General features: G+C 47.2%; 5 protein-coding genes across 5 annotated transcripts; 4 read left to right on the forward strand and 1 right to left on the reverse strand.

Annotated features, from left to right (window-relative positions):
* Nucleotides 1-5,176: 5,176 nt before the first annotated feature.
* On the forward strand, nt 5,177-6,487 carry Pdw03_2191 (NAD-specific glutamate dehydrogenase; the record flags this gene model as incomplete). The annotated part of the gene is made up of 1 exon (XM_014681323.1): nt 5,177-6,487. One exon carries the CDS (start codon nt 5,177-5,179, stop codon nt 6,485-6,487), a length of 1,311 nt encoding a protein of 436 aa, XP_014536809.1.
* Nucleotides 6,488-7,251: 764 nt separating this feature from the next.
* Pdw03_2192 (Alpha/Beta hydrolase protein) lies at nt 7,252-8,337 on the forward strand (the record flags this gene model as incomplete). The annotated part of the gene is made up of 1 exon (XM_066100111.1): nt 7,252-8,337. The coding sequence occupies one exon, from the start codon at nt 7,252-7,254 to the stop codon at nt 8,335-8,337; it is 1,086 nt and encodes a 361-aa protein (XP_065957838.1).
* A 580-nt stretch (nt 8,338-8,917) lies between these two features.
* Nucleotides 8,918-10,458, forward strand: Pdw03_2193 (Monoacylglycerol lipase ABHD12; the record flags this gene model as incomplete). Its single annotated transcript, XM_014681324.2, has 3 exons — nt 8,918-9,322; nt 9,403-10,012; nt 10,070-10,458. 3 exons carry the CDS (start codon nt 8,918-8,920, stop codon nt 10,456-10,458), a joined length of 1,404 nt encoding a protein of 467 aa, XP_014536810.2.
* An 849-nt stretch (nt 10,459-11,307) lies between these two features.
* Pdw03_2194 (uncharacterized protein) lies at nt 11,308-12,013 on the reverse strand (the record flags this gene model as incomplete). Its single annotated transcript, XM_066100112.1, has 4 exons — nt 11,308-11,418; nt 11,515-11,797; nt 11,852-11,946; nt 12,002-12,013. 4 exons carry the CDS (start codon nt 12,011-12,013, stop codon nt 11,308-11,310), a joined length of 501 nt encoding a protein of 166 aa, XP_065957839.1.
* Nucleotides 12,014-14,570: 2,557 nt separating this feature from the next.
* Nucleotides 14,571-16,567, forward strand: Pdw03_2195 (RTA1 like family protein; the record flags this gene model as incomplete). Its single annotated transcript, XM_014681325.1, has 2 exons — nt 14,571-15,525; nt 15,582-16,567. 2 exons carry the CDS (start codon nt 14,571-14,573, stop codon nt 16,565-16,567), a joined length of 1,941 nt encoding a protein of 646 aa, XP_014536811.1.
* Nucleotides 16,568-18,199: the final 1,632 nt, after the last annotated feature.

Raw genomic sequence — 18,199 nt, forward strand, 5'->3', positions numbered from 1 at the left:
TTGGATTTGGATATTTGGATTTGGATATTTGGATTTGGATATTTGGATTTGGATATTTGGATTTGGATATTTGGATTTGGATATTTGGATTTGGATATTTGGATTTGGATATTTGGATTTGGATGCTTGTTTGATGCGGTTTATCGAAATAGTGAAGTGGACGTGGCCAAGGGCTGATATTGAGCAACAACTTTTCTTTACCACCACAGCAAACGGTCTTGAGAGTCTCCTTCATTTGGGTACACGTTGTAACCTCTTCCCGACGAGAAGTCTCCTTCAGAGACACTCCTGCGGAGACTCTTGTCGATCAAGACCGTTTCTTTTCTTTCCTCCTCTTTTAAAGTTGAAGCGTTGTAGATGGCCGAATGTGGATGATTGAATGATTGAATGATTGAATGATTGAATGAATGAATGATTGATTGAATGATTGAATGAATGATCGAATGAATGAATGAATGATTGATTGAATGGACGTAACAAAGGCTTTACGGATGGTTGAATGTGGTTTGTTGAAATTGTTCGAGGCTTTGGTTTTCTTTTTTTTTTCGACCATTTTTTGACATTTTGGGTTTGTTGTTTTATTTTGATTTTCATTTTTGATTTTCGTGTTGGTTTCAAGTTCCCTGTCGTTGCAAGCCTACCAATTATTCTGAAGCCGAAGGCTGTCATGGCAAGGCTGGACGTGACTTGGGTGGACGTGACCTGAGTGGACGTGACTTGGGTGGACGTGACCTGAATGGACGTGACTTGGGTGGACGTGACCTGAGTGGACGTGACTTGGGTGGACGTGACCTGAGTGGATGTGACTTGGGTGAACGTGACCTGAGTGGACGTGACTTGGGTGGACGTGACCTGAGTGGACGTGACTTGGGTGTCAGACATGTTGAAGGGACATGCTGTGATATGGTTGGGTCGTCTGAAGATGAATGTAAGTGAGTAAAGAATAGAAAGCTGGAAGTGGACAGCATAACTGACCAGTCATGTGATGGATGTGGACGTGACAAAGGCCAATGCATTGAGCATGGTGATGGTAGGCTTCATCTTATCAGATGTGGGAGTGGAAAGATGGATGAAGTGATGTGATGGAAGACCTAATGGAAGATCAAGAGTGGATAAAATTTTTGATAGAACGATTTTTGTTAGATGGTATGAGAAGTTGGGTAGAGGAAGAAGAAAGAAAAAAAAGAGAGGGGGGGGGGGAAGTAGAGGGTATTTATACCCCAAGGGTCGGCAGGTACGTTTGTAACGTTTGTACCTGGGGTGTCCTTAATTGGAACCCCGTTTGTCAACTTCCCCTCTTCAAATAATTGCTTGTTGAGCGAAACCCACTTCTCATGGTTATTGAGGTAACATTGTAGTCCTGGATAGTCTCTAGAGTCGTAAAAAGAAGATACGACAGTGTGTACACTCTTTAGGCTTATACCCCTGGATAATACCATCGCCGCTCCCATCCATCGACTTAGACACATCAACAGTATCATACCTATAAGTCTGTTCAGCTGAGCCTTATAAAAGTGCACCATTTTGCCAACTGAAGATGCAGGTCGTTGAGAGGCCGTAAGATTTATAGATCATTAAGGTTACACGCTAAGCCATGTTTAGTATGGCGTGCGTGCACGGTCCTTGCATTATGCAGTGCAGCCTTGGCACATGGATACCCATCCCACATGGAGATTTTGATGGATGTGGCATGCGGACACACCAGCAGCACAAAAATTAAGATGTCCAGATAGTTTTTGGCCATCTTGCGATCCAACACAATCATCTCATCCTCAGCTTCGCTTTATCCGCCAGTGGATTCTCCTAATCGACCTTCTTAGGTGTGATCAGTTGGTGTTATGGAATTAAGCTGGTTGTGGTAAAGATGATCTTATTACTATAGAGTTGTTGCGTAGGATAAGTACGCTGCTTAATAATACGTATGTCATCATCCATCCCTCACAGTTGGCCCTCCGACTAAAAGCCAGTGGTCTCGATTGCTGAAAGGTGCACAACTAATTTTGGATTTGTCTAACCATCGGATACCGAGCTGGATCACTTTCATTTGAGCCTTTATGCTAAGCTGGATTGCCTGGATATATTGACCGTCCCGGGTGGGCTGGATGATGAATGTAGTCTCCCACAACACTATACATATCACCAACATAGGCTATGCATGGGTTGTACCTAACATTTAGTAGAAGAGAAAAATGGGCCGAATCTAAGATATCAATAGTCTTTGGGCTCTTTCCAGAACCTTGACGGCAGGGTACCCCAGAGGGCTGCACGGTGCCATCAACTTGAAGTGTTATGAGACCGAGAAGTAATAAATGGCAGTCTACAAAGGGTAGTAATCTAGATGGATCATGAAGCTGTTGATCGTTGGGGGCCACTTGGGTACCATAGAGGGCATGAAGATACAGAGGATCTATCCCCGCGCGAGGTGACGTTACAATCCACTAGCCAGCTCCCGAGGGTTTCTCCCCGGGAGCCGTCGCCAGCCTGTTGAGGTGCATGGCCCGAAGGCCTATTTGTATCCAACTACAACGTACGGGGCAAAATAGCCGCGTTTCGACACGAATTCTGACTTGGGGGCATTTGTCAGCACATCAAATAGAGTGTCAAGTTCATGGAGATCAAAGGTCCGTATAAACAGGAAAGAGTTGCAAAAAGCACCTTTTCACTGAGGGACTTTCCACATTCTGCTTCATCTTCTCCTTAACAAGCTCGTCGTACTTCTTCTTAGCAACCTTGACGGTTCTACCCGCCCGGTCCTTAGTTACGAAAGAGCGCTTGAACATAACAGCACAAAGAAATCCTATGGCCGAGATATCTCCATGGAAGATTTTCGAAGTTGGCAAGACAAACTTGTATTTATCGGAAGGCGTGATACGAGTTGGTCGAACGAAAGACGGATTGACGCTGCTGGTCATGCACACGAAGCATGTGAGTCTTGGAAGTTCCCCACAAAAACGGTCCTCCGAGTCTTAGTTAAAAGACGAGGAAAATGCAGTTCCGGGATGACTTTGCATTTGAGAATCTGAATTGACTCTCTTAGCGAACAGTTGTCGACTCCGGCAGGCGTGGAAGGAAGAAGAAAGAAAGAATAGAAAACGGGAAGAGGGGGCTTAAATACGGGGGTCAGGTGATATCAAATGTGACTAGAGACGAGGTCACCTGTTAATTGAGGCTCAGGCTCAGGTGAAATTCCTTGTGGTTGGTTCTTTAGGAATCCCCGAGGGGCTGTGCATGTTGGAGCTAAAATCTCACCTCACAGTAATCCGGCTAGATGCGCTAGGTCCGAACCTATGAACATATATGACATCTTTCTGAAGATTGATCCTATCGATTGTTTATATTCTTATTGGGCCGTGATGGGGTTTCATGAAGTCCAGTGATATATTCGTACAAAGCCGACCATGTCATTGATCAAACATCCAATGTAAATAAGAAATTCTGTACTTAGTCGAATATTAGATGATCTTTGGATTATCTGACATTGCTTTGTTCCCAGAATGAGCAATCTGAGCCAATGATTTCTCCTTTTCATCGGCATCTTGTACTCAGCCCAGGAAGCCACAACCAGCAGTAAGCATGACGACGCCAAAGCTTGCTAATTGACGGAAGGTGAAGGTGTACATGCCGTTGCCAGCAGAACGGGACTTGTCTCGCTGACCCTCACATTTTACAGTACTAACATCCATTTCGGAGCTGTAGTATTCTTGCGATTTGTTACAGTCATGAGCGATTGAACATTGGTATGAAAGGGCCTCAATGTAGGATAACTTACGGTTCCATAGTCCTTAAAGTCGACAAACGCGCTTAAGTTAATGTTCTGTGTCTGAAGTTTAGCCACTCCAATACGTTACTTCCACGGTACAAAGTTATGGGCTGCGAAGTGGCAAAGCAAGCCCACGCTTCATTACCGATGGGGAAGGTATTGAGTGCATTGCTGATGATTTCTATGCTCGGGAAGTTATGTGCTAGTGGGACGTGGGCAACTTATGTGAGAATCCCACGGTCTGTGGACATCTCTCATTATCTTCACGTCTGAAGGGAATGGAACATCTGAGACTTTGATCGGCTTAGCAGTCTATATCAATTTCCAAGTAGGCAGCCCATAGAAACCCTATTCAACTGATCTCAAACTAGATCTCTGGATACAGTAGTGGTCTGAGGATAGCCTCAAAGGCTCTTATGCTGTTTTTCTACGCTACTAGCTAGGATAATACGCTCTGTTACAGGTACTACCTCTCATAATAATGGCAATTTATCTGGGGGATATAATGTTTGATTTTCTCCCATGTTGTTCTTTTCAAGCTGACTTTTTCTCAGTCCAAAATGGAAATTGTCCCTGCATCCGGAGTTGCGCCTCACCGTCAATTAATTAAGAAAATCATGAAAATCCAAATTAAAACCCAAGATAACTAATGCAGAATAGGCTAGCCTTATGGTTGTCATACTGTTTGTTTTACAGAACCTAGCTAATGTACAGACCGATTGCAGCATGGTAGCCCTTAGCGCATAGATCTCGATCAACTTCAAGACTAAGACTACATTCTAGATCGTGTAACAAAAAAGAAGACGGCAATGAACGGTACTCTTGTTTTCAGGATGTCTTTTCTTTGAAGATCTTGTGTTTTTTTTTCTTGATCAACTTCTGGATCTTTCGGTCTCAGTGTCGGCAATTTAAACATATCTCCGCATTACTTGCTAGCGAATCAGTGCATGTATTCAACAAAAAAGGATATTTTGTGCATCAAAACTAATAATGCCCATAGCGCGAACGGGGTCGATGGGATCCCTGCAAAACAAAAAAAAAGCGCCCCAACATAGTGGCGGCTAGAGGAGGGTTCTCATTCGTGCGGATGGAACTAAAACTACCATTTCCCACCCATATCCACTGAATTTGCTTGTTTGCCATTAAGAAATATTCTTCTATGTCAACACATCTCTGATCTGTTTCCCGCCAGCAAGCTTGCCCGGGAGGTCTGTGACATGAACACGTTGTCGAGCTTAGCCTTGCAGTGATATTTAGCGCTTATTTGATCTTTTAAATATGTCGGCTGATGCTTTCTTTTTGGAACGCAACCGATGATATTTCTCTCATTTAATCTATGTACCATTTCATGTCATCCCCTGACTCGAATCGAATCGCCAGAAGAACCCACCTGTTTCCGACCCACTGAACGTCTCAATGACGAACCAGACATGCTCCAATTGCAGTGTTGGCTCGTCAAACGACAAAAGATTAGTTGGATGGGTCTGGAACAGCCCCGGTCGTGGCACAACGAATTTGATTACAACATGCTTAGCCACAATATTTCTGTGCACCTGGGTTGTGATCCATCCCCGAGTCTACAAGCGAGAATCTTACGTAAACCTTCATAAGGTTGGGCTTTTCATGAAGACAGTATTTGCACCAGAGGTTATTGCGGTGGAAGGACTTAAAGAATGGGCACAGTGCCGCAGGATACAAAGAGAATGTGCCGATTCCACAGAAGGCCAATTCAAACTTGTCCATGCCTTCTACATCGGCATGCTTGCACTGAGGTACCAAACACTGAATGGTAATCGTGTCATTTGGCCCAACCAGTATACCTGGCTACTAAGAAAAAACATTGTTCGCTGGGAGGACCATCCCACATGGGGCCTGTCTCTTGAGGATATCTGCGACAAGAGCAAGTCTGACAACGCTGCAAAGCTACTGGCTTTGATCCAAGTAATCTGGTTCTCAGCACAATGCATGTTCCGTATCTCTTGTCATCTACCCCTCTCGCAGTTGGAGTCAATGACCCTTGGCTATATCCCATTGTTCATCGTGACATATTTCTTCTGGTGGAATAAGCCCAAGGACATCAGATCGCCATCTCTTGTTATGCTTCCGGAAATGAGCCTGGAGCAATTCAACGTTTTTGATTCGATGGCTGTCAGTAACAAGTTTGATAACGAGGGGACGAAAAAACAAACGTCATATTGGAACATGTGGTATCTTACCCCACGTGTTTTTGAGAAGGTCGAAGAGGACAGACCTGTGCAGGAGGCCAGAACAAGAGCCCGAAACGGCCTAACTCAAACTCCAATCGCTCAACCACCACCTGAAGCTACAGTCAACGAAAGCAGGATTCGAGATCTCGAAGATCCATATGAGTCCCGTAAGGATATCGTCGTAGCTCATTGGGATCCCGACCTATATAGGTCAAAAATCTGGCCCTTGGCGTGTCTGTTTGGGATTTCATTCGGCGCCCTTCACCTCGTATCTTGGAACACCATGTTCCCATCAATCGTTGAGTTGTGGCTCTGGCGTGCATCTGCATTCGTTTCAATCGTGTCGATGCTTATATTTATGCACTTTGAGAAGGTCGTCCTCCGGTGGGATGGCTTCTTGACGATTTTCAGTCTCTCGTCACCGATATTTTATCTTCTCAGTCGTATTGTGATGATGACAGAGGCTTTTGCTGTACTAAGAGCAGCAGACCCGGTTATTTACGAGAGTTGTGCTTACTGAGTTTACTGGTTACCTTTTTTTTTTGAGAACCTCGGGTTTACGTAGAGTACAATTTTGAAGACTACATGGGCTTCATTATTCGATACTCATGTGAGAAAGCTAAATTTTTGTAAAGCTTTGGCTAACGTTAAAAAATCAACACTGGGGTTTTTTGTGTGTTATTCAGTTCTTTTTTTGCAATGTGGTTATCAGCAGAGAGTGGTCCCACTACAGAGAAATGCACTTCGTAGGCGCCCAGTCCTGAGGTACATGTAGGGATGGATGTCCACTCGTTTGTAATCCAATCAACTCACTATGATAGCCGCTATGTCAGACTCCACATCGCTGGGTTTATTCCAAGGTGATGAGGTAGAACAGATTTGCCAAGCAGGATGGAGTTTCCAGGGGCCATTGAAACAAATACTCATCCTTATAAGCCTATCAAAAAGCATAGTATTCGTAACCTGAAGATGGCTTTTCGCCGAAAAGAGCCATCGTAGTGGGAGGAGTATGTAGGCCCCAGACAGGTCAGCTTACCCACTCTCTTAGTGTGCTGCACCAGGTCCCCCGTCAGCGTCAAAGAGTCTCCTCGCTTTTCCTTTACTCCTGTGCGATATTCTCATTCTATTTTTTTGGCCCTAATGACAGCTAGCGAGATGTCTGGTTTTTTCTTTAAACATGCGTCAATACTAGTCGCTATTGCAGCTGTGTTGTATGCGATCCTCCTAGGGATACTCACCACGTCAACATTTCAATCACACGTCGTTTATCTCCACGCAATTCAGATGACATGGTTCAAAGATCTCAATGTCCCCGAAAAATTTGGGTTCCTGAGGAACCAGGTCACTCCATTCTCCATCAGGACGACTGATGGTGAATGGCTGTTCGCTTGGCATATTCTTCCCGTGGAATTATATCGCAAGCACCAAATGCCTCTCATCAATGAACCAGTAGGCTTTGTATCCGACATCAAATCCCGACTGGCATTTCAGTTGTTGCGCGAGGATCCGGACGCTCGTTTGATTCTTCATATGCACGGCGCTGGGGGAACCGTCGCCTCTGGTTATCGGGTCCCAAACTATCGTGCCCTTTCAGCAGGCAATCCCGAGAAAATTCATATTCTTACATTTGACTACAGAGGATTTGGCAAGAGTACCGGGACACCATCTGAGACTGGGCTTATAACCGATGCCCTTGCCGTGGTGGACTGGGCAATGAATGTTGCACGCATCCCTCCGTCTCGGATCTTGATATTTGGTCAATCTATGGGCACAGCTGTGAGCATTACTATGTCCAAGCATCTTGCTGTACAGACTCCACCCATAGTCTTTGCAGGCACTGTCCTAGTTGCGCCATTTGTGGACGTGGCGACATTAGTCTCAACATATCGAGTCGCGGGTACCGTGCCAATCTTGTCACCAGTTGCGAGGTTCCCTTTGCTCTTCAATTATCTTCAGAGATTTATTCGAGACAAATGGCTGAGCAAGGATTCTATTGCGCAATATGTCCAGGCTAACGAGCTAACCGGAGAAAAATACCGAATAACAATTATCCATGCCGAGGATGACTATGACATTCCATGGCACCATTCTCAACATGTGTTTTGGCATGCGGTCAATGCTTCAATGCCGGCGGGGATCAGTTATGACGACCTTGAACAAAAGAAGCTCGATTCGAAAGTAGATATGGGAGCTTCCGGGTCCATGATGGAGTTAAAAACGGACAACGGTATCATTCGCGAAGAAATTTTGAAAACTGGATTGCATGATGTGATCATGGGATACCCAGTGGTCACAGTGGCGGTGATGCGAATTTTTGAAGCGGCAAATCCATCATTCAGATCCTCAACTCAACCATCTGCCCCTGGATGAGATCATCTAGGCATGGGTTTCCTAAAAACGCGAGCACACTATGCAGAACGAAAAACATCAGTTGCATTCCCCTGAAAGTATATTTGCAAGTGGAAATGTAAACCAACGAAGTCCCGCTCATTAAACACAAAACGGAGTATTTCAGTAAATAACTAGTGGAATATAATGCTTAACCAACAAATGAAAATAGAGCTCTTGTCCTGATTCAAAAGACATTCGAGGGTGTACGGCCGAGTCGTAGACAGGGCATATGTGGCGGTGCTGGTGATGCGGTGGCACATGCGGGGTTGCCAAGCCACCGGTGATATCATCACTAAAGACAGGCTGGGTGAGCATGTGAGCGAAACAAAAGCTTGGTGTTGGCGTGCAAAGCTGTTCTGATCATCGAATCATTCCACCTGAAAAATCACATAGGCGCTTGGGAAAGCCGATCTAAATATCACTACAATCTAAAGCGCGCGCACCCCCCTACATTCAGCACGCGCCCCGATTCGTCCTACTTTTTATCCTCGTACTTCCCATCGAGGGACCCGAAAGAAAAGCTTCTATCTCCATCATTAGTGTCTTGAATGCCTTCATTATGGCCATGCAATATCTCAGCCAAATTAAGAACCTGCGGCGTTCGTCGCAAGTGACCAGCGCTCCAAAGCCTATACTGACGGCGGAAGATGAAGCCTACCTACGCGAAGTCACTGCCCAGCCGGAACTCGTGCCCATTAAAACAAAAGAGAAAGAACAAGACCCAAACGAAAGCCCTGCTGGAGCGTATCTGCAACCTGCAATAAGCGAACAAGCCGAAAACATCCCTCTACCTATCTCGCCAGGGGAAGAGTTGGCAAAAGAGCTTCGCGAGAAGGGTAGACAAGAGCGGAAGAGCTCCCAGTTAATATTGACAAGATCAGAGGCACCAAAGTCGGAAGTCTCAAAGCTCCCATCGAAGAAGAAACGATGGAGTGCCCTGTTTTGGAAGAAAAACACAGAGAAGGTTGGTCGCTTATTGGCCTGATGGTTCGGATATTTGCATCTGGCTTGAGCGTGTACTAAAATAAGACTTCCCACAAGTAGGACAATGATACCCCCGATGCAAACAAATCGCAGACTGAAACGGCGAAATCTCCGACCACATCGGAGACAACAAAAAACGGAAAAGACGTATACAAGGATAAAGATGCCGAGGACATGACGGATATCCTTGAGCGATTGAACCTGGCAGCGGACAACAACCGTGTATTTTCGATCAGTGAGGAGACACAAGAGCTTTTGCGCAAGTTCAAGCTCATCTTAAAGGATCTGATCAACGGAGTCCCAACTGCCTATCGTGATTTGGAGATGCTGCTGACAAACGGGAACCGCCAACTACAAGAAACCTACACGAAGCTGCCTGGTCCCATGCAAAAGTTGATTGAAAAACTCCCCGAGCGTTGGACCGAGACCCTGGCTCCGGAGATGCTGGCGGTTGCTGCTGACCGCGCCAGCAAAAGTGGTGTCAACGTAGAGAACGTTGGCAAGGCCGCTGCGGCTGCAGAGAAGATAGGAGTCAACATTCCAAATCTAAAGGAACTCGTGTCGAAGCCAGCTGCTCTTGTGGGCATGCTGCGATCCATCATGACATTTCTGCGAGCTCGATTCCCTGCTGTTATGGGCATGAATGTGCTCTGGTCCTTGGCAATGTTCAGTAAGTGAAGCAACGCACCAAGTGCAGGAGCATTTTGCTGACTATAGCAATCTCTAGTTCTCCTGTTTGTACTATGGTATTGCCACAAGCGCGGGCGGGAAGTTCGTTTGGAGAATGAGCGTCTGGTGACGGAAGAAGAGATCACCAGGCTTAACCAGGATACCTCTGAGGGTCTAATTCGCCCTACTGAGACTTTGACGACTACCGCCCTACCGGGCGCTACGTCTGATGAAATACGTAAAGGCGTTAGGAAGGTAGAGGAGGCCCGCGTCGCTCCTTTCGAGCCTGCTGTCCCCACCGAAGTGGGGAGTGAAAGCCAAAAAAGTACGCAACAAAGTACCCGGCCAGCGGCGATTCCCACCCGGTCAAAATCACGTTTGTATATGTTTGGTCGGGCCAAGACAGAACCTGTGCCTAACAATGTCGCACCTTATCCTGGCACTTGATCTCCCCTTTTGTCAGCTTTGTCCAACTTTATCTTATTTGAAGGGATGGAACCATGGTTGTTGACTCAATCAACCAAGGAAATTTGGATTTGAGTGGGCGACCCAGAATCAACGGATTGCTAAATGAAACCTCTCGCCCCGAAATATGCTCGTCTAGAGACTTGTATTAATGCTATTTTAATCTAATCAACATCGGTCGGTGTTGCGGAGTACAACCCTCGGATTTCATGTAGTTAACCGCTTTCCTTTTGATAGTTCGTCTTGGCAGTCTCCACTTGTTTCCTCTTCGATCAAATATCCCGCATTTCTTCCTGGTAGTTCTTGATGCTCACTGCTCCGGTGATAACAGCAACATGCATTTTCTCTTCTTTTAGACTATAAATTATGGCCGTGGTTGGGCCTTCTATTAAGTGTTGTAGAGAAATATCGCCCCACCTCGTGATTCCTAGCGTCCCTGGGCAGACACGGGAACCTCCTCGCCAAACCTGGATGACACTGACCATCTCCTTTTGTTCGCAAATCACTCTACTAGGTACACTATGATCACGCTTCTTAACCTCCCAGAGGAAACTCTCTGCCTTATTGCAGAAGGTCTGGATCACCAGCGTGATCGCTATCCCCTAGTTCTGTCATGTCGTCGCCTGTACACAGTTCTTCTCCCAACTCTCTACTCCCGGGTTATTCTTGGTGACGTTAGCAAGCATACCATCGGCCAATTCAGTGGATTTTTCAACGCAATCGCCCGACGGCCGCAGTTGGCGAGCGCTGTGCGAGCTTTACGCTTGGAGAATTGGGATACCGAGGATAGCACTGAGGACATCGACTGCGAATTCGAGTATGATGGAGAGCTTATTGACGGGCTTGTCGCTGGTACCTGTTGGTCCACGCAACCAAACGAACAGCTGCGGCGCGGAAACACCGATGCTTGGTTTGGCTTTGCTCATCCCTCAGCTGAAAGGCCTGAGACAAATCAGCATATGCTACCCGTGTGGGTCAGAACACGTCGAGGGCATGTTCGCGAAGGTTGCCAAAGAGAATATCACAGCATTTACTCGCCTCACTGAAGCTTTCGCGGAACGGTTTGACACGGAAAACTCCATACATGCAAGCTGCATGGAGCCGTTCTTCAAATTCCCGGCGATGCGCAGGATTGGAGGATCCTACATCCTCGACTCCAATCGTGAAGAGGGAAACCCCCGCATTGCACCTTTCTCTGGAGTCACAGATATTGACCTTGACATGACCAACACCGAGTGTGGATTCGGTGTCTGGATTGAATCTTGCAAGGCTCTCAAGACTTTCCGGTTGAATGTTGGCGGAGAGATGATCTCCGACGGTCCTGATCTTGTATCTGCTCCCCTTAGAGAATCGATATCCCTTCACAAGTCATCACTGGAGGCGTTTTGGCTCTGTGGCGAATCGTATCAGCCTCCAGAAGACGACGACGGATGGATGGGATCGTTTGCCGATTTCGACATGATGAAATATCTACATATTTCTATATCAATGCTTGCCAAACTTAACGACGACTTGGAGCCCACACAAGAGATCGCATCACTTTTGCCGCCGTCTCTTGAGACTTTGTATCTATGTCATTGCCACAACGAGCTCCTCGAATGGGCTGTCGATCAAATCGAACGCTTGCTAGATTCGAATTGTCTGCCACGTCTTACTTCCTTGGGGCTTGAGGATTATGGACCTCCAGAGGTCCATCAGAGTTCCTTGAAGATTATGCACAAACTGAAGGAGTTGAACAAAAGATGTGCAGATGCTGGCGTATTCTTTGCTACTTCGATTGGAAGTCACAGAATGGTCCCCAGCCATTTTGTATCTCTTTGGCCTTGCTCTTAATTTGAAGATTGCTAGATAGGTATGTTTATGGAAACTGGCATTGTTGGCGATTTTCGGGTCCGTAGTTTATAATCTGGCAGATCACTTCAAGTTTGGATTGAGAATGGTGTGATGTGAGCAGCTAAATGATCTTGCCACCTATATGGGGCCATAAGAGAAAACCAAAATTCCCCTCCTTTCTAGATTTAGAAACTTTTTAAACAAAAATTGGACTTGTTTATGAGCTCGTGGTCTCTATACTCAATTCTTTCTTCCGCGGGGTATGGGTTAACAAGTCCATTTTCACAAGTCCAATCACTCAGCTATCCAAGGTCATAGCTTAGATGCTACTTTTCTGTGCCTGTTGTTTCTAAATCCCATTCTCAACACCGGAATCACGTGAAGTATACGTACCGGATGAAAAAAAAAATGCAGAAGTGGAGGCTCCAAGCTAGAAGACCATCGAAGTGGCCAGGTGGAAGATTGACATCCAAACGGTGAATGATCCGCCTCAACTGAAAAGATGCTAGGGCTGAAGACTTTGTTTTTCTAAACAGTATGATTGGTGTTCGAGAGAAGTAGAAAAATTTTCATCTCAGCCACTGCGGGGCAGAAAGATGATCTTGCATGCTTCCGAACTTCAGGTGGCAAGGGCACTAATGTACTCAGAAAGAGAGAGAATCGGAAATATCTCTCGTTCTACATTTTCTGCTATGATTCTTACTTCGTAATGTTATAAATTACACGGAGCAGAACATAGGTAGCGATGTTACAAGTTGACGGAGTATAGAGCTGTCCCCTCGACGATTGGAAAAGTCAAGAGATAGACCCATCTCAAGCATGTTAGACGCACCCAGCTTTTGCCATGTTGTCCTTTTACCGCCTCCAGTCTTTTTTTTTTTCAGACAGTTAGGGCCACGGGGGCGAAAGTAGAAAAAAGACCTGCAGGTTCCCGGCTTGGGCCACGGGCATAATTGCCAAGCCGGTCGGAATAGAGTAGAGCGCTTTGCCACCCCAATTGTAAAAGTGGCCGGATCTATGGCTCGAGCCAATCAGCCCATGGCCTGGGTGAAAATTTGGGTCATGGTGAAGTCCAACAAAACAACATGATTCATCTCAGAGATGTGTCATCGATCCAAAATACATTCCCGATCCGAGGATGAATCATCGTGCATACCATACCGTGCACGGGTCAGTCTCTGCACCGTGGATATTCTAGTGCAGACGTCTCCTGCAGACTGATGTTCTGATGTACTGTGTGTGTCAGCGAGTCGAAACTTGAGTCAACCTAAAGTTTGCAAGAATGATTGTAATTTGCAAATGAAGATGTTGCCGGGGAGGATTGTGCCGAGGATGTTTAATGACGTGTTGTTTTGGGGGGGGGTGGTGTTTGTTTCGATTACAACATACTCCGTCCCTCTGCCGGGACATGTTACTTGACAACCAATTAATTGGAGAGATGCAAGTACTCCGTACTGCACACCATCAGTAGCCCAATGCTAATCTCGATGAAACCACCTAATTTAAGTAGATGCCTAGGTGGAGATCGATTTCATGACTTTCCCGTTGCAACTTTCGGCGATCGCTGATTGGCGCGAAAGAGTCGGTGAGCGGCGCCAACGAATGGGCGATCGTGTTCTGCAACCAATCACAACCGTTCTCCACTTGGGGGAAAAAAACGACCTTCTCTTCTTCCTCCCCTTCTCAAAGCACTTCCAACTGATCTACTTCCAATTTTCTTGAACTTATTGAAGCCCCTCTCGATAAACGCACTACGCACCCACTACATATCGTCAAGAATTCAGCCAAATGGCCTTCGTTGAGCTGTAAATGCCTCGCTGGGGAGCCTGTCCCTGCCGGCTCCCCAGTCCTGCAGCTCCGATCTTCAATTCTACTTGACGATATTAGTTTCTCTTTCGACGCCTCATACAAAGGCGTTGGAATTGCCCCTTAGCAAACTTCCAGAAGGAGCACTAGAGCGTCCGCAACGGACTGCGGGTGCTTTCGTGGCTACGAAAAAAAAAATACAGTTCGGGCTCCTCTCCTCCACTCCGCTTCTCCAATCTCCTCCACTCCGTCCCACCTCTTTCCGACTCATCCCCTTAAAACGGATCAACTTTTTGGGCAAAACTACGACCATCCTCTCACCAAAAGAAGATCTACCCCTCTTCCTTCATTTCATCATTGGATCCTCCCGGGCCATTTGAACAACAAGACCCAAGGATCAAAGAAGTCTACCCTGACAAAATAACCCCTATTCACTCACACGTGTCTCCTACAAAATGCCTCAAAGTTCATACTCTTCTAAGCGGGCCCCTAAGAGCTCCGCTAAGAACGCTCACCCCCGCCCCTCAACCCCCGAGTCCAACATCATGCGAAACCTCGAAATGTCACCCAAGACCAATCAGTCTCGAAAGTTATCCAATACCCAAGCATCCGATAAAAAACGGAGAGCTTCACCATCGTCGGTCTCAAGTGTCTCTTCGGTTTCGTCCCTTGAGGATCTGAGTGACGAGGCAGACGATTCAGAAGAAGATGCAGACGACGAGCAAGAACCAGCAGTTCGGGCCCCGTCTTATGGTCGTCGCCGAGACAATAAGGCGGGGCGCCAACCCACAATCAACAAGAGAAGACATGTCCTACACGACAGCAGTGACAGTAGTGACGGCAATGATGGCAATGACTCGGATGTGAGCTCAGATGATGTGTATGCCGCTGTGGACTACATCACAGATGCCGAAGATGAAGAGCAAGACGTTGAGAAGATGGAAGAAATGATGATCGTGGAGTCTGAGAAAACCCACCGCCCGTTGCCTAGCGCTGGATTTGCCGATGATGAGTGGGCTATCAACTCCTTCGACGATTTCATGTTCCTTCCAGCTGCATCCTTCTTCGATGAAGAGCAGCTATACAGTGCCATGGAGACCTTTGGAGAGCCTCAGGTGACCAGTGAGGCCGCGGAGACACCAGTCGCTCGGCGTGTTCACTTCGAGGAGCGATCGGATTCGTCCTCTGATAGTGACTCTCACAGTGACGACGACATTCCCGGTGACTTCTTACAGCAGGACAGCCTGGACCCACAGTTGCGTCGTATGATCGAAAACGACAACGAAAGCTACCAGAGAAATACACGCCGGCAATCGGAAGAGATGTTTGGCGATGCAGACTACGGCCATGGAAGCATCTACCACGTTGAGTCTGAAGGATCCTCCGAGGGTAGTTTGAGTGGTTACGAGAGTATGATAATTGGTTATTCGCCATTGAAATTCTGTTTTGCTAACCCCTTTGAACAGGTGATGATGGTGACACCACAGACGAGGATCTTCCCCCACCAGCAACTATCACCCACCCTCGATCCCTTCTCCGCCGGGATTCGTCCGACTCTTTGGCCCCTGTGGATGAGAAGAGTGACTGTATCCCCCGCCGCCGTGGGCCCATCATGGGAACCTTTGTAGCAGACCCCCACAAACCCGTAGCCTTGGTCGACTGCACTGGCAAGCATCTCGTCATCATTCCCGCGTATGCCTCCTCTCGCCACGACTGGCTGGACTCTGCCGCCAACAGCATGCCTGGAACTGCCAACACCAGCCCTCGCCAGACTACACTGCAATTGGTTGATGAGAGCGACACGGATGCACTCGCCTCCCCCAATCAGGTTGATTTCAGCCCAATGCTGGCTTCGAGTGCCAATCTCATGATGACTGCTCTCGGCAATGATCTCAACCCAGGAGGCCAGGTCATGGGTCCCCCCGAGGCATTCTACCCTTCTCAGGACTTCACCATCGACAGCTCGTTCGAAGAAGATGAAGAAGATGACCCGGAATCTGCTCTCAACGTCGACGACTTCATCGACTTTGGCAATGGATCCTCCGATGAAGATGAGGACATGGGTAAGCAGTTCGACGATGATGCCATGGGCTCCCCGATGCCCTTTGCCAAGTCCAGGGGTACACCTACCCCCAGCCGCAAGTCCGAGTCGCAAGCAGCCAACAGCGAGGAGCGCTTCCTAAATCATCTAGACAAGGGCATTGTTACCGCCTTCCGTCGCAATCACAACCGCTACCAGGCCCTCCTCCGCCTTCCCCAGCACCGCGAGTTCATGCCCGCAAACTCTCCTGCGCGTCCTGCCAGTGTCTTCAGGCACGCCAAGAACAACGACCAGCGCACTCCCACCCGCAAGCGAAAATCAAGCAGCATTGCAGGCGGTGAGGCTGTGCGACGCAAGCTAATGGATGCTCAGCAACGTCGCTCTCAGCTACCCATCCCAGCACCTCTCTGAGGTCTCACGATTACACGACTTTGGATTTCCACCAAGATCATATGATAACCACGGCCACAATTTATTCTATCTGTTTCTAGTCGCTGGCAGACTCGATATCAGAGTCCTGAGCCTTTGGCCCTGTCGACCTCGCTTTGAGCACATGGGCTCTTGGCTGTGGTCGTATTGCATCTTGCTACCAACATGTCACTTCCAATGATTTGAGTTAAAAACATGTTGCGTTGGCTTGCGAAAGATCGATGTTGGTTCTCAGAACCCCAAAGCGATCCATTTGACTATTTGATTCTCTTTCCTGTCCTTCAATTTCTTTTTTTTTTTCATTTCATCATCATGTCATATCTATTGATTGGCCAATTTTCTCCCTCGCCTGTCGCGGGGGACGGGGATACCTTAGGATTTCTGGAGTTGAAAACTTGCAGTTTTGCGTTTTAACGAGTGATGGCTGATTAGATTGCCTTTTTTAAATTTACCCTTGCCAATATCAAAAACATTCGAAACGTTTCTTACATTTTCTCCCTGGTACTCATGAACCACTTGATCTCAATCAGGCTATCGTCAAGCTCTGACCTCATGAGATGCAACCCCACCATCCCCGGACCCACCTAAACCTTATTAAAGTAGATCTCCCAAGGTCCAAAATTGTCCCGTTTACTTTCTTCAAACCATTCGCCCCTCTATCCCAGGTTTTCCTTGCGAGATTGACGTCAAGTCCAATAAAGCTATCGCCTTAATCATCCACGCCGAGAATGGCTTCGTCTAGAATAACAGATTAAGGAAGCCTAATCTAGATAAATTGGTCCAAGTTCGATCTTTGAGGTGTTACCGACAGTCTTCAGATTCCACCTCAACTACCACCTCAACATTCCTTACCCCACCGATCCAATCCTCGACTCTTTCAGCTCGAACACCAGCCAAAAAGTCATCCGACTCATGTTCATGCACTTCCTCATCCGAGTCTTCCGCAATCACCACCCACGAGTGCTGATGTATTTCCTTTTCATTCGCCGGAACCCCACCCAAGGTGAGCCAGCAAAAAATGCCCCTTGTAGGATTATCTGATTTCTGATCTACGAAATAGATCAAACTTATGATCCTTCGGTAGAGCAGCAAGATCCGCAGAATTGACCCCTGGTTTCAGGTAAGAGACACACATCAAAATCGCTGCAGATGCAGACGCACCCTTAGACGTTGAAACCAATGAGGCGAAACCGCGTCTCTATCCCCGTATCCTCAATCCTCGACCCATCCCCAAGTTCCCAATCCCAACCTTCACACTCCAAAGCAGGGCATCCACAAGACAATTGCTCTCGAAGTAGAATTTCCGTGTCACAGACCTTGGTACTACCAAATGGCTTCCACTGCCACACAGGCAAATCGCCATGGTTATAGCTCCCGTTAGTGGGTGTCGCAAGAAAAGGCAGCTAACACTCATCCTCGCGCTGGACGGAATCTGCATCTGCATCGTAGATGCTTGTCATTGCTGTTTAGAGTCATCTAGTATGGGAAGGGCTTTTCGTATTCGGTGATCTGAGCTGAGACGGATTGGGGGGCTTTTCGAGGGTGATTGGTACTCGGAGTTCTTGGATGGTTTTGGGATTGGGAGAGTCGGTGGCTTACGGAGGAAGATATCGC

This window comes from Penicillium digitatum, chromosome 5 (genome assembly GCF_016767815.1).
Source record: "Penicillium digitatum chromosome 5, complete sequence".
Classification (NCBI taxonomy): Eukaryota; Fungi; Ascomycota; class Eurotiomycetes; order Eurotiales; family Aspergillaceae; genus Penicillium; species Penicillium digitatum.